Source organism: Mastigoproctus giganteus, chromosome 13, assembly GCF_048544385.1.
Source record: "Mastigoproctus giganteus isolate SK-2022 chromosome 13, ASM4854438v1, whole genome shotgun sequence".
NCBI lineage: Eukaryota > Metazoa > Arthropoda > Arachnida > Uropygi > Thelyphonidae > Mastigoproctus > Mastigoproctus giganteus.
Genome location: NC_143587.1, coordinates 163650317 through 163667450, shown reverse-complemented (window position 1 = coordinate 163667450; position 17134 = coordinate 163650317). Strand labels below are relative to the sequence as shown.

General features: G+C 37.1%; 1 protein-coding gene across 2 annotated transcripts in view; it reads right to left on the bottom strand.

Annotated features, from left to right (window-relative positions):
* The window catches only part of LOC150076569 (helicase ARIP4), a 566013-nt gene that overhangs the window by 132316 nt on the left and 416563 nt on the right, over nt 1-17134 (bottom strand). For both annotated transcript variants that reach the window (XM_090388127.1, XM_090388128.1), the window contains 2 exons: nt 7866-8044; nt 1514-1634 (listed from right to left, as the gene is read on the bottom strand). In XM_090388127.1, coding sequence (XP_090244253.1) covers nt 1514-1634; nt 7866-8044 — 300 coding nt within the window. The remainder of the gene's footprint in view (nt 1-1513; nt 1635-7865; nt 8045-17134) is intronic.

The window sequence follows — 17134 nt, the reverse complement described above, 5'->3', positions numbered from 1 at the left end:
TTTTTTTTTTGGCTGATGCTGCATAAGCTTGCTTTCTTGCATCGTATGCCTCTACTAATGCTAATGCTATTAAACCTGACCCAATCACTGTGTTATTCTTTAAACTCACACTTCTTCCTTTGGTGGGAAAAACAGAATATTTTCCCCACACAACGAAATTTTCATCTTTTACCTCTATATCACCTGTTCGCAATACCTTTGAACTGCTCCATACCGATACCCTTTTGCAAAATCCACTAAGTGTCGCATCTTCAAGTAGCAGTGCAATAGAGGGATTAAACTATTGTTCAGAATCTTTTAATTTTAACCCTTCCGCACCGCACCTGCCATACCATTGTTCACCATATTCCTTAATTACACTACCAGGCCTACTGTCACTGATGGAAATATTTTCATAATTACGTTTTCGTTATTTCTTAAGTGCTTTACCTCCACACACACTATACTTACTAAGAGAAATATATTTGTAAGATTTTATGTCTTATAGTTTCATGATGTTTTCAGGTTTCGGTTGCATTTGTACTGTGTATAACAATCCCTCATTTGCAAATTCAGCAGTATTAATGATTTATTGTTGTCCATTTTATAACCTTTATGTGAATAAATCATAAACGATTATTTTTTAAATTAGTACTGAAAAACTAGTATTTTTGTGTCAATACGGGGATTTGAATACTGGAAAAAAATTAAGACCGGGATCTGGGGTCCAGGTAATTTTTTTCCCCAAGTCTCTTTCATTTTCCACTACCCTCAGTTTAACACCACTCAGGATTTAAATCAACATATACAAAGAAGACTTTATTATTGCATTTTTTTTAAATACGAAATTCGAAGTCATTGTTGGAAAACCAAAAACAGTTCAGCAGTCAGATTCTCGAAAGAGAAGTGATAATTCCCACAAATTATATATAGCTATTAAAGGTTATAATGTAAAATTCTACTTTAGTATGTCATTCTTTTAATGATAAACTGCAAATCAGCATTTTTCCCAAATTTGAGCTTTGAATGCATTCTGTTGGCACTCAGTACTAATTTATACACAATCAGTACTGACCACCATGCTCAAAAGTAAATGTACTTACAGCTGCTTATTAACACACATTTGCTGTTCAGAATAACTGTCACATTGTAAACTAGCTGGAATGAAAATCAAAAATTGAGCTATACTGAAAATAACATAAAATAAACTAAAAGGCATTGGACTAAGATACTCTGGACATCATCTTAGTCCATTTATCTGCCAGTACCCTAGTCCCAATGCCTATCACTGCAGCTCATTTTCAGTGGAGATTGAACAGAGCCATTTATTCAAAAAGGGATTCAAAAACAGCAACACATTAATTTATATATTACGATGCACTGGGGTCAAAAATTAGTAAACATTTTTCATTATTTATCACAAAATCTAATTTGTTTGTCACATGAAAATGTGTTTTCTTAAAGTTAATTTAGTAATATTACTATGTAAAATGCTTTTCAAATCAAATTATATATGATTCAATTCAGAATATACCTGACATTCCTTGTTTATTGACTTGTCTGTCATAGATTCTCTTTTCTAGGCTGTTGTCACTTACTAATCTATAGATGTGACACTGTTTTCTTTGCCCATAACGATATATACGACAAACAGCCTGTAATTAAAATTATATATTTTTATGTGGGCAGTGCAAATAGAAATAATAAATGTGAATTCGTTTATTTAAACTTTATTAAAAGTCACAGAATTTTAATCACTCATTATTAAATGAAAATGTCACTGAAGGAGTTACAAATCCCACTTTTTTTTTTCACTTAGAAAATTTTTTATGTCATATTATACATTATCAAAACCATTCTTGAACATATTTGTTCATGATATCGGCCTCACGTTTTGCATATACAAAAATAAATCATTCAAAAAGTTTAATCAGGCATCGAGTTTGTATTAACCAAAAGAAGTTAAAAAAAGATGTTTTTTGATATGCAAGTTACATAAAAATAAATCATATACAGGTAACCCTCGTATAACATGGTCGTTTGGTTCCTACAAATTCTCGTATAATGCGAAACCATGTTACATGGGACTAAGAACCAGTACAAAAAGGGGGATTACGTTCCAAAAGATAACAAAAATACAGCATTTTTTTATAACTATTAGAAACTTAATTTTTATAGTTATAACTGAACAAACATATTATCTTTTCTAAGATAAGATGTTTGTTCACAGTTTCTACTGTGATACTTATATGGCAGATAATGTATATTCATTTAATTTTCTTCCTCTTCATCGCTGCTAAGCACAATCTCTTCTGCAGCATCTAGATTTCGTGTACCTCTTGCTCTCTTTAAAAGTCACGAACTGCACTCTTCGAAGTCATGATTATTTTTTATGGTCTCAAACAAGCACAAGTTCAACAGCACAGAACTCAGGGATCTCCCAACAAAATACAGTGGACCCCCACTTTAAATGATATGTGAAAATTGGAAGAATATTTTCCAGTTAACAAAATAAAAATAAATTTATGCTTACATACATAGTTTAACATGTAGGTTAGTGCAAAAGCATCATTTTAACGTAGCCATCTACCAAAGTAGTTAAATTAATTAATTAAATTGGCATTGTTTTGGTTATATCTCATATTGTGAATGGCTTCACAACGAATTGCCATGGAATTGTTCTATCTTGAATAAATAACAATTCTCAGTGGATACCACCACCCAACCCAGATGGCACTGTTTCAAAGCTCGTTGGCTTCTCTTCGGTGGGTGGGCAGGTACCCTGGTGTTGCAATAGCGACAACCCAGTTATGAAGTATAACTTCACAATATGAGAGATGCCTGATGGTGTGCAGTGATATAGACTGCTGAGAATAAATAACAGTAGTCTTCTCTACTGGTGAAGTGTTATTTATTCGAGGTAGAACAATTCCATGGCAATTTGTTGTGAAGCCATTCACAATATGAAATATAACCAAAACAATGCCAATTTAATTAATTAATTTAACTACTTTGGTAGATGGCTATGTTAAAATGATGCTTTTGCACTAACCTACATGTTAGTCATTCTACCTCGCAGCATGAGGCCTTTGCCCTTAAATATTTTATAATACATAGTTTAATTAATACGTACTTCTGTTTGCCGACGTTTTTTTTTTTTTTTACTGTAAAATTTAAAACAGTAAAAATGATAAGTAATTAATAACAAAGAATACGATACACACAAGTGAGATATGGAGTAATGAGTTTCTGAAAATTTATTTGTTTTTTATATGATGGAATATTTCATGGAAAGGGAAACACATTTCACCATAATAACATGGAAACCCACAGAATTCCAGCTATTGGTACTATAGCAAATGCAAGAAGACTGAGTTTACTATCCTTTTATAATTGATTACACTAACAGAAAAGACCAATAAACCGGAAACTGCAAATTGTTTTTATTGTTTTATGGTAGTGACCTCCAGAAATGTGCTTAAGAAAAATATCATGAAGGTGTTAACTAGGAAGTCAACAGCAGGGATTCACAAAAAGGAATGGAAATGTTGAAATTTACATCTAACATAATAGCATGGTTTTCCCAGCACAAAAGCTCAAAAATACTGTGTTATATGCGATTTCCAGCAATTCTCAAACCATGTTAGAGCAAAACTGTGTTGCAGAAGTATCGTGTTATACAGGGTTGCCTGTACATGAAAAACATCTTCCAAATTGTTTTTAAACAAATATTTCATACTGAATTATATAAAAACAATATCTTATTTTGTGATATCTGAAGTGACAGAGTTGATCATCTTCTCTACAAATTGAAACCTTGCACCATATGGCAAATAATAATAATGCTGATATGACAATGTACAGGGCGAGACTACATATCAAGTGGCTGGAATGATTCCTGGATATTCAGGTCACCAAACAGTGAATAGCAGACCAGAGAAGGATCATCGTCATGAAGAACCTGATAGCTCCTGCAATCTTGGAAAAAAATCAAGCTGGACGTGAGCAGTCAACTACAAAGGATAAAGAATATGGTCAATATGGAACAAGAGGAGGAAGAACATACCACCACTGAACCAGAGGAGGAAGAGCAAGAAGAAATAAAACCCACAGCAGCTGAAGTGGAAAGATATGAGGTCGTGATATCCAGAACAGAGGATGAGTGGAAGAAGGCCCTAACAGAATTTGAAGGAATGGACCCCACAAAGACCCACGTGATACCAAAGCAGAGATCCAATAGAACCTTGTGGAGAGTCACAGACCACTTCAATCGGCAAATAATACCACATACTTCGACAACAATGGTGCAACACTGGAGGCCAACCACACAGCCGTGTATTGTGCTGCCATAGCAGCGACTAGGATTAATGGAAGAGAAACGAGAGACCAGCAGCAGAAGAACCGAAAACAGAAGGAACTGCAAGCTTGGGAAAGAAGACTTCAGCAAAAGATAGAAGAATTAAGAGTCAAGAAAGGCCAATTGACCCAGTACCAACAGGGTAATAGGAGTAAGAAATTGATCAGAAAAGTAAAGAGCATCCTCAAAAAGAGACAGTGTCCACAGCAAACACGAGACAAAAAAATCAGAGAATACGAAAGTACTTAGACACACTGAAGCAGAACCTCCTAGCACTCATCAAGAGATTACGCTGATGCAAAGAGAGCTCCCAGAGGAAAATAAACAACCAAATCTTCGACGAGGACCAAAGAACCTTCTACAGGAGTTTTGGAGATGATCAAGGAGTTCTGGGGCAACATGTGGAAGTAAAACATAACAGCCAAGCCTCCTGGATAGAACTAGAGTGCAAGAAAACCAAGGACATACAAGAGATAAGAGAGTGGGAGATTCGGTGGGAGAGTGGCTGATTTGCATACACAACCACCCAGATAACACACCCAGAGACAATCCTGAAGTTTCTCACTAAGGAATTACATATATGAAACCTAAAGACAAAGATACAAGAAATCCGGTGAAATACAGGCCAATAACCTGTCTCCTAACAATCTACAAGATCCTGACCAGCTGCATAACCAAGAAGATATCAGACCATTTGGAGAGCCAGAAGATAATCCTTGCATCCTTTCTGCTGTTCAGCAGAAAGGATGCAAGGATTATGTTCCATAGAATTAACCATAGATGCTGTGATTATAGAGGAAGCCTGCAAGAAGCGCCACAACGTGTACACAGCATACATTGATTACTGCAAGGCTTCCAACTCCGTGACTCATAGCTGGCTAATAGAGGCACTGAACATCTACAAAATCAATCCGATAATGACAAACCCTAGGAGAAATTATGGTGAAATGGTGTACCCCATTAAGGTCGAGAACATCACAACCAGGCCAATCCACATCAGGAGAGGAATCTTTCAGGGTGATGCCCTGAGCCCACTGCAGTTCTGTCTAGCACTTAACACTATGCTCAACAGCAGCAAGTACGGACATAACCTCAAAGAAGGAAGAAAGACCTGTACACCCTCACCCACCTAATGTACATGGATGACATCAAGCTCTGAGAAGCAGCTTCAGCAACTACTCTGGATCACCGAAGAATTCAGCAGCGATATTAGGATGGAATTTGATCTAGACAAATGCAAGACCCATGGACTGCACTAGGGAAAATTAGTCAACCGAAACTACCAGCTGCAGACTGGTAGAGATTGAAACCATGACAGAGAGAGGCCTAGAAATATTTGGGGATTATGCAGGCTCAGCAGTTACAGCACAAGGAAATTAAGGCCTGCCTGACCGAAAAATACCATCAGAGACTCAGAAGCCTGCTGAAAGCAAAGCTGAATGGAGGGAACACAGTTAAAGCCATATACACCTTCCAGTCCCTGTGCTAACATACTCCTTCGGGGTCAGAGATTGGACTAACACCGAGCTAGAGGATATCATGAGAAAGAAAAGGACAATGATGACCAAGAGCTGCCAACACCACCCAAAGTCAACCGTGGAGAGACTAACAATTGCTCGGAAAGAAGGAGAAAGGAGTCAGAAAACAGCGATCGCTAACCTGAAGGATTACTTTCAGAAACACACACACACACACACACACACACACACACACACACACACACACACACACACACACACACACACACACACACACACACACACACAGCAGCACTCCAGCAGGCCATAAGGAAGAGGAAGATAGACAAGTGGTATACCCCACTCAACCTAAGTGAGAAGTCCCCTCCCAACCAGAAGGCACAAACGAAGCTAGAAAAGTGAGCAGAGAAGATACTCCATGGCAGACACTACAATGACCTCCATCTAGATCACACAGATAAAATTTCTTCCAATGTGTGGCTCATGAGCGGGATTTCTTCCCCGAGACTGAAGGATTCATGCTCGCCATCCAAGACCAGGTAATCAACACCAGAAACTATAAAAAATATATTGCCAAGGAGCCCAGAGTGTCCGATGACACATGTCAATGCCACCTGGCCTCAGAAACGATCCAGCACATCACCGCGGGATGCAAGGTGATCACCCAGACTGAGTACACTCATAGAAACGACCAGGTAGCCAGGATAATACACCAGAAGCTAGCAAGGAAATACCAGTTGATCAAAGAAAGTGTTCTGTACTACAAGTACGAACCCCAGGCAGTACTAGAGATCCCAACCCACAAGCTGTACTGGGACCACACCATAATAACGCACAAGGCAATCCTGCACAACAGACAGGACATAACCCTTGTGGACAAGAAGGAAAAAGCTACCTATCTGATTGACATAGCGGTACCCAACACTGGCAACTTTCAGAAACCTCATGGGGAAAAAATCAGGAGGTACACGAACCTAAGACAGGAGATCAAAGAGATGTGGCATATGCAACAAGACAAGTTATGACCATCGTGTCAACCACCGGTATGGTGCCAAAGACTCTACATAACAGCCTAGCAGCAATAGGTCTCCCAGCAAACACCTACAAGGAACTGCACAAATTCCAAACACCTGTAGGATGGATATCTTCAAATGTAATTATTTCAACCTGTAGGATAGCCAGAGAGTTCCTCGACCAACAGTAACACCAGACATAACAACAATCGCCCTGTGTATTTGGTAGCAATACCCGTCACGAGGTGGAACCCTCAATCAGGGGGAAATAATATAAGAGCAATAATAATTATTGCTTAATAATATTTGCTTAATAATGAATAATAATAATAATAATGTGAGTAAAAAGAAACCTAACATGCAAACCTAGCATGCAAATAGGACACCAAGTTTATTGGGAGTATCATACCCATATTTCCGATAGTTCTTGACCCTGTATTATTGCATCACTCATGTAATACAATAATACACGTTCAAGGAACATTACAATGGATGCTAGCAGTAAGAATTATCCACTCAATGATTCCAGCCAGGCCTGTCCATCTAGTTGAAAGAGGAGCCAAAGTTTTATTAAGGCTGGGTCTCTTACCCACTAGAATCCCCCTTTATAAGTTTCCAAAGATTTGTAATCCTGGATACTCAAATGTCAATCTGAACATGGCAAGGGCACTTCCCACTTTTATGTGGTGTATTTGTTTTAATAAGCAATTTAATTTTGTCAAAAACATGGAATTTGTTGTTATTATATTACGTTTAGAAGATTAATCTCTAATAGCATTTAATAAAACTTATTTAATTATATTATTCCTGATCTAATGACAGTATGAGTCTATTGCAATACCTCTGGTTCCCTGTATGATGTAGAACCACTGTCTCCCCCCCCCAACAAAACACACCTCACAGTTAGTAGATTCTTGAATATGTAATGTTAACTTCACTTAATGACATTAATATATTCTGTTGTAAAAACGTAAGCAATTTTCAATACAAAATAATAATACAAAGCACTGCCACAATGGGTCAAAAAATATTACTAACTTGGGCATCGTGGCAAGGATTCCAAGAAGCATCTGTAACAACAATCCTGTTAGCTCCTATGAGATTTATCCCAAGACAGCCTGCACGAGTAGATAAAAGGAACAGACATACTTCTAAACTTTTATTATATTCAGTAATCAGCTTCTCCCGGTCCTGAGATGATGTACTACCATCTAATCCTATCATTTAACAATAACAAAATATTATAATGAAGGGTTGTACACAACACACAAACAACATACCCTTTTAATCATTAAAGCACTAAAGAGATATTCATATTGCATGGAAAACAGAACTAGAGTTTGGGATTTCCCAAATTTAAATTTTTTACAGACCACAACAGTACATCTTTAAAATGCATTACACAGTAAAATCTTTCACGGCTCCAAACTAAAAGAAAGGATTATAAAAATAAATAAAATAAAAAATTACCACAAGAACCAATCCACTTAATCAATGACCAGGATTCCAAATTTAGAGTGGGTTTCCCTAATGATATAAATACAAGTTCAGTTCCTAATTTCAATTCTTGACAATCACACTGTTTAAAGCCTATGCATAATTTACTATTCTAAACTGAATAAACATGACATGACACACTTCTTCAACAATTTCTTATATACAGCAGACTCTTGATTTACCCGGATCGGATTAAACAGAACACTTGAAGACTCCAAATTTAAAAAAAAAGAAAGAAAGAAATAAAATTCAAGTAATAATTAGAATATATTATATATTAGTAAAAAGATACGTTTTGCAAGTCGTAAACAAGTGACAAGAAGCGGCGTCATAAGTCGACATTGGGAGATTGGTGTACCTATTATCTTGCAACTTGCCACTATAAAAAAAAAAAAAAAAAGGACCAAATGTTTAGTTTGATTTAGTGCGTTGCATCGATTGTTGTGTTCAGTTGTAATGCAAAGGGACAAATTTATTTTGTTATTTATGTCAGGAATGTCAGAATTTTTTTTTTATAGTAACTATTTTTTTTTTTTTTTTTTTTTTGTTTAGAAATCACAAAAATGACAGGCAAATGCAAGATACGTGCTGTGCTTTCAATTAAACAAAAAGTTGAAATTATTCAAAAATTTGAAAACGGTGCATCTGTTAAATCTCTAAAGGACCATTATAATGTTGGTGACCAACATTATAACGGTCCTTTAGAGATTTAACCAAACCACATGTGACACTGTAAAAAATAAATGGAAGTATCGTATTGGACACGTGAGTAGTACGTGGTAAGTTTTTCATTTTTTATCTATTGGCAAACTTTTTACATAGGTTGCTGAAAATTTTTCGATACAGTAAGTCCCCGACTTAAGTAGGTTCAGATTTCCGTTACGTTATTTATATATTTTTTTATATGACTGAAGATTTCAGTGAAGGGGATACACATTTCACTATAATAACTTAAAAATCCACAGAATTCCAGATATCGGAATTATCGCAAATGCAATAAGATTGCCTTTACTACCAGTTTATAATGAATTGCACTAACAGAAACGCCCAGTAACCAGGAAAGTTCAAATTGTTTTTATTGTTTTTGATTCCAGAAATGTGCTTTAGTAAATTGCGAGTTTGTGCGGGGTGATAATAGTGAGTAACCCTGTGAAGTTCTTTTCAGAAAATTTAATTTTGACTGTTATCATGGTGCCGACTAAGATAATAAGTGACAGCAATACTAGTAAATTTATCAAGCAAAGGAAAGCGATAGAGTTGGATAGAAAATTAAAATAATAAGAATGTATGAAAATGGCCAAACATTAACAAATATCGTATGGAACTCAGATTTGTCAGTGGCAACGGTGAACATATCAGCACTAATGATGTCAACTAAAATAACTATGTTGTTGTTGTTGTTGTTATTTGGTTTTTAGGAGCATTAGCAACGAAGGCCATATTGCTCCGGTGCGGTGGTCATTCCCTGACCTTTCCGTATACTCCATATTTGGTGGTGACGGGCTCGAACCCCGGTCTAATCAAGAAGCGTGTGCTACGCACTGGTGCTCCTTCCCACCTGGCTACGGAGGCGCCTATATAATAACTATGAAATATATATTATTTTTTACAGTACAATAACATGCGTGTTTTCTTCCTTTTATGTTTTCTTATGTGCCGCTCTGGCTACTTCACTTCCGTCCCCAGATAATGTTTTTAATTGAACTAATTAAAAATATATAATTATTTTTCTTCATTCTTCTGAGGATATTACGTGATTTTTGTAATTTTGGCATATCAGAGATATAGTAGCAATATTTTATTAGCCATTCCCGAGTTACGTAAAACTCGGCTTATGTAACATGTTCTGGAACATATCTCTTACATATGTTGGGGACTTACTGTATTTTTGGATTAACAGGGAAATCGATTATGCAGGAATTTTTTTTTTTTTTACCATCTATCCTGGAAAATCGAGAGTTTACTGTATTTCAGTTTAATATTAAGAAAATTTAGTTTTATTTGAAAATTTGGTTAACCCCCTGGGGGCAATACAAAATGGGGGGGGGGGCTCCAATAATAACGTTTGTCCATGAAGAGCAGTGCCATTAATAACCACTCTCTATCTTCTCTGACTCAACCATGCCTTTACCCAGAGAAGTAAATTGTCCTTAATGATATACTGCTCCAATTTGTATACCAGTGTTTCATGTGCAACAGCATCAAAAGCTTTCCTGAAATTCAAATACAGAGGTAACTCTCGTATAACACAGTAGTTAGGTTCCTATGAAATCTTGTGTGGTGGAAAACCGTGTTATAGTGGACTAAGAACCAGTATAAAAAGGGGGGGGTTTACTTTCCAAAAGCTAACTAAAATACACCCCCCTTTTTTTTTTAAACCATCGGACATTTAATTTTTATTAAAAATAGTAAATAACAACAAAAGTTTTACAAATTATGATACTATGATACATATACATTCATTTAATTTTCTTCCTTTTCATTGCTGCTAAGCACAATAATCAAACGAGAATGTTTTCTCTGTTGCAGAATATCTTCACCTTCTGAATTTTCTTCTGCAGCATCTAGATTTTGTGTATCTTCTGCTCTCTTTAAGAAGTCAGTAATCGGGTTTGTTTGCTTTTGATTGATAGATCTTTGTAAATTTCATGGTATGGAGCTAAGCATTTTTGAACATCTCTTTTGAATTTTGTGCTTCTTTCAGTTGAAAGATCTGCATTAAAAAAAAAAAAAGCCTGTACTTGGTCAGCTAAGTTTATGCTTTCCATATGCTTTTCTAAAATTCTAAATTTAGAATCAGAATTTTCATTTACATTATATGATCCTCTGAATTCATTTCGTTCACCTCCGATACCATTTCCACCAAATCAGTTTCTCCAGCCTCTTTTTCTGCTAGTAATTCTGGAATGTCTTCAGTAGTCATATCATCAAAACCTTTCCCTCCTACAGACTTAGCAAGTTCTACTATCACACAGATTCCATTTTTTGCCAGTTCGACCATATTTCCTGAATGAACTGACACTGGCCATACATTTTTCCATGTATTTAAGGTTTACAGTTTTACTTCTTTGAGCGATAAAGCTATGATTCTGATACAGTCCATAATTGAAAAATGTTTCTGTGCCTCTATGACTTCAATAGATTCGAAATCAATTCTTTTCAAAATCCATTTTGCGAATTTTTGCAGCATACATCAGAAGTAATGTTTTTCTTCGAAGATGTAAGGGAGGTTCATGGGCTTCGATGTACAGACTCTCTGAACTGGGGAGGTTGTAAAAGCCCCTAGAACAATTCTCAGAGCACAGTTCTGGATGGCATCTAATCGTTCTAAAGTACTTTTCCTAGCAGAATCATACACTGGAGAGCCATATTCCAAGCAAGACCTGATGAGAGCTCTATAAAGATGGATGAGGGTATGTCGATTAGCACCCCCATGACATGGATGACACACACTGGAGGATGTTTAATTTCTTCAAGCTGATGGTTCAAAGGCAGGCCACATGTGCTTGAAAGTTCAGTTTCCTATCTAGTATCAGGGCAAGAAATCGGACAGTGTGAACAATAGGAAATGGCACATTATTTATCTTTAGCTCTGGATCAGGATGAAGTGAGCGAAGTTTGCCGAAACGAGTGGTAGTGGATTTCTGATCAGCGAGATGGTATCCATTGTGTAAGGTACACGTTTCTATTCTGGTTAAAGCAATTTGTAGCTGTCTTTCAATAGTATTCAGTCTGTGGAAGGATACGGTGAGGTCGTTAGCATGCATGTATATTTCAATCATTTTTGGAAGATCTTCCAAAATACTGTTGACCCTAATCGCAAATTGGGTTGGACTCAATATGGAATCCTGTGGGACACCCTCTTCTTGAATGTGAGATGCTGACATCATGTTTTTATACTGGACTTGAAATGTGTGTAATTTTAAAAAGTTCTGAATTATTAAAGGGAGGTAGCCTCTCAGCCCCAATTGATGCATATCTTTAATAACAGCATGATGCCATGTGAAGGCATTATGAATGTTGGATTCAATTTTTACAAGTAAACATAGGGTGGACCTGTTTTTATGGAAGCCATATTGGTGATCAGAAAGAAGATTTTGGGATTCTAGAATCCAGGTGAGCCTCCTATGCTGTTGTTTTTTTTGGATATTTTACTGGCACTTCAGCTTCTATGGCTATAGAAGCTGATGTGCCAGTAAAATGATTTATTCGCTGATGTCTTTTGTCATGATTTTTATATTAATTTATGTTTCAGGAACTGGAAAACTTCGGATGTTGCCACTTTTGTTGCCACTGTCTTTCGCTACTATTTCAGATTGTAATTTTATAGTATAGTCTAGGTATGATATTTTTATGGTTTTGTTGATCGGGTTTCCGCTTGTTTTGCTGTTTGGTCTGCCTATTCATTGCCATCTATTCCTACATGTCCGGGAACCCAACTTTGCTAGTTTTGTTAGTATGTTTTGTATTTGCCATATGGTCAGATGGGTATTTCTATTATTCCTTAAGGCTTTGCAGGGCATTGAATGAATCTGCAAAAATTATACTGTTGCCGATGTGGTTACCCATACATGTTTGTTGTTATTGTTTGTTATTTGGTTTTTAGGAGCATTAGCAACTAAGGCCATATTGCTCCGGGGATATGCGGTGGTCATTCTCTGACCTTTCCGCATCCTCCGTATTTGGTGGTCACGGGCTCGAACCCCGGTCTAATCAAGAAGCGTATGCTATGCACTGCTGCTCCTGCCCACCTGGCTACGGAGGCGCCTAGCCATACATGGTTCATGGCTAGTTGTATAGCCTCCAGTTCAGCAGTATAAATGTTCATTCAGTTGGGAGTAGTTGGGAGATGTTGGTATTCGGGAACTTGGCTGCTATTTCTACTTTAGTTTCTGTTTTGGAATCATCTGTGTATATCAGGATAGAAATGCAATGTTGCTGTGTATGCTGAGTGTAACTGCTGAAAGTTTTGTTTAGGCAGAGAATCCTTGTTCCAATTATACATAAGGAGATCGCATATCGTTTGAATGGTATCCCAAGGTGGATATGGAACTTTCGGAGAAATTGCTATCTGATTGAGATTTAAATTAAGTTGCTGGATTAGGTCTTTTAAATATATGCCTGCTGGTTTGTTGGCATTTGGATGTGCTCTATATAAGTTTTTCAAACTTGGTTCGTGTAGTCCATGTCGGGTGGTTAGGTATTGATTTTATCTTTTCAGCGTAGAATAACAGCAAGTTTTGTCTCTGCATATAAACTCTGGACTGGTGATGTGTGATATGCTCCTAATACTGTATGTAAAGAGCTGTGATGCACTGGATCTAGCCATCTCAGGGCACTTGGTTTGGCTGAGTTGTACACGGGGGCCGCAATCGAGTCGAGATTTTATGAGGGCTCTGTATAATCGCAATAAAGTAACTCTATCTGTGCCCCAGGTCATTGATGATAAGACTCTCAAAATGTTTAGTTTCTTGAGGTTCTTGTTTTCTTGTTTTAGTTAGTTGTTGGCACATTGGCTTCTATGGCCATAATGCACCTCCCAAGATTTTTGCAGTACTCTGATCCAAGCCCGAGGCGGGATTCGAACCCGTGACCTTTGGGTTGCCAGGCAGGCACTTTACCCACCAGGCTAGCCCGGTCGGCGTTTCTTGAGGTAGTTTGTTCTTAGTTGTTTTATATATTCTAAAAATATTAGTTTTTTATCAAAAATAAGTCCCAAGAAATTTTATGGTTGGATTGATTGGGATTAACTATCCATTAAGTTTTAATTCCGGATCTAAATGGAGGTTTCTTTTCCTACAGAAGTGCACACCTACTGTTTTTTGTGTGGAGAACGTGAAACCGTTTTTATGAGCCCAATTGCTGACCTTGTTTATTGCACCTTGTAATTGCCGTTCTATTGTTCTCATGTTTTGGGATTGGAGAGAGATACTGAAATCATCTACATAAAGAGCTGTATTTATGGTAGATGGTATCTGTTGGGTTATCGAGTTTATTTTTATTGCAAACAGGGTGGCACTGAGTACTGATCTCTGTGATAGGAAAACTTTTGAGAGTATAGTTTGTATTCATACTTGGAAAGTTCGGTGGTGTAAAAAGTTCTGGATGACAATAAGGAGATGTCCTCAGCTATAAGTTATATATGTCCCGATGAATGCCATAGCGCCAGGCTGTATTGCATGCCTTTTCGATATCGAAGCATATCATGACTAAATATTCTTTTCTAATGAAAGCATTTTGTATGTTGTTTTCTTTTTAATTAGGAGGTCCAAGGTTGATCTATGTTTCCTGAAGCCACACTGTATACTGGGCACAAAGATTATGGTTTGCTAGGTACCACACAAGTCTTGCATTTATAATCTTTTCCATTAATTTTTTTAAGCAGCTGGTGAGTGCTATTGGATGGTAACTGTTCAAATTAGTAGGATCTTTACCAGGTTTTGGAAAGAGAGGAGAATCGCATGATGCTATAGAGAACTTGTGCTCCATATAAATTCTGTCATATAACGTAAGTAAAGATTGTAATGATTCTTCACTGAGTTTTTTTATCATTATATAATTGATGCCAGTTTGTGACAGTGATTTATGGAGTTCCGTTGTCGTTAGTGGACAGTTATACAATTCAACACATTTTGTAGAGAAATTTAAATTGTATTTTTCTTGATGATATTTTTATATTTCTGGAATTTCGGTAGACAGGATGTTGTGACAGAAGTTTGGGCGAAGGTTTCACCTAAACCATTTTTGATATCTTTTGGATCAACTATATTTTGTCCTTGCCAATTGATAACTGAATTAAATTTTGATATCTATTGCTCATTTTTCTTATTTTATCCCAAACTGTTTTTCAGTATTTGTAGTTCTGTTTATGGTTGAGATGAAGCGTATCCAGGCTTTCTTGCACGCTCGTCTCACCTATCTTGCTCTTGCTCTCATTTTCTAAAAAATATTAGATTCTCTGTGGTAGGATTTTTGAGAAAAATATTCCATGCCCTGTTTCTGTCTCGTTTCGCTTGAGTACATTCCACCAAGACTTTGGGAATAAAGGAAGTGTGGACGTTTTTGGTATTGATTGTTCTGCTGCTTGATTACTTTGTTCAGTTACGTATTGTACTGCCTGGTCCAGGAGGCTTTCCCTGCATGCTCGTCGGAAATATGTGTGCTTGTTAACAGGAGAGATTTGTTCTACAGGGATGGGATACGCTTAAATAGAAAGGGTGAAAGAATATTTACTGATGTACTGAGGCAATATTAGGTGGGTCGGAAAACTGGTAGTGCGGGGGGGGGGATTCACAGACTACTAGGTTAACAGTAGCTGCAGGCAGAGTGGAAATGATTCTTCCACTGCTGGGGTCATGAAACAAGTAAATACATGGGCTATGATAGAGTAACTAAGAGTAAGAACAGGTGCATGTATACTTGCATGTACACCAATGCTAGGAGTATAGTAAACAAATTTGATGAATCTGAGGCACTGGTTAAGACATCCAAGGCAGATATTGTTGGGATATCAGAGACCTGGTGCCACTCAGATATAAGGGATGAATGCAGAATTGGAATTTGGGGAGTACAATGTGTACAGAAAGGATAGGAAGGGAGGAGGGGTTATTCTGTTAGTTAAGAAACAAAATCTAAGGAAGTGCATCCAGTTGACATAGATGGACAGTGCAATGTTGAGTCAGTTTGGTGTGACATAAGCACTGGGAAAGCAAAAATGAGGGTAGGAGTTTGTTATAGGCCTAATGACTCTGATGAGTACTTAAAGAAGTAACTACCATCAGGGGTAAAGGGAAGGGTTTTTGCTTTCGTAAAGGCGACTACGGTGGAACTGATGATGTTATCAAAAGCCAATTCTAAATGGGAAGCATTCAATGAAGTAATCGTATAGGCTTCTTGTTCCAACTAAGAAATACTGCTCTAGGTTCAGTCCCAAATGGATGTCAGTTATACAGAGATGCCAAATGGAGAACAATTATACAGAGAAATACAGTGGGCTTTATTTAATAAATAAGAGTGGCTTATAATGGGGAATTTTAACTTCCCAGATATAGACTGGAATTTGTGGGTTGGTTACTCGCACACTAGCAAGGCTTTTGTGGATTTATTGGATGATTGTTTTCTACAGCAGCATGTTAGAGAGGCAACAAGAGGGAGTAACACTCTTGATCTGATTATCAACAGTGATTTATTCATGCATTAAGAATTTACAGATAAAGGAACCACTAGGTAGCAGTGATCACAGTGTACCGATGTGGGATTTACTTAAAGATGTAACTACCATCAGGGTAAAGGGAAGGGATTTTGCTTTCATAAAGGTGACTACGGTGGAACTGATGATGTTATCAAAAGCCAATTCTAAATGGGAAGCATTCAATGAAGTAATCTTGGAAGCTACTAGGCTTCTTGTTCCAACTAAGAAATACTGCTCTAGGTTCAGTCCCAAATGGATGTCAAATGAATTAATGAGACTCGTGCAGAGAAGACAAATTCATGGGATGCACATAAATTGTCAGGTGACAGAGAAGCCTATGGTAGATACATGCTAGTCTGTAATCAAGTCACAAAGTAGGTTAGGCAAGTGAAAGCGAATGAAAAATCTTTGCAAAGGATGCAAAACACTTCTTTACTTATATAAACTCTAAAAGGGGATGAATGAGATTGGTCCACTTGATATCAGTGGCTTGACTGTAGATGATCAGTCTCAGACAGCTGTGAAACTAAATGAGTATTTTGCATCTACATTCACACGAGGAGTTATTCAAGGAGCACAGGGCCAGTTGTTTATCAAACTCTAAAAGGGAGTTAAATGA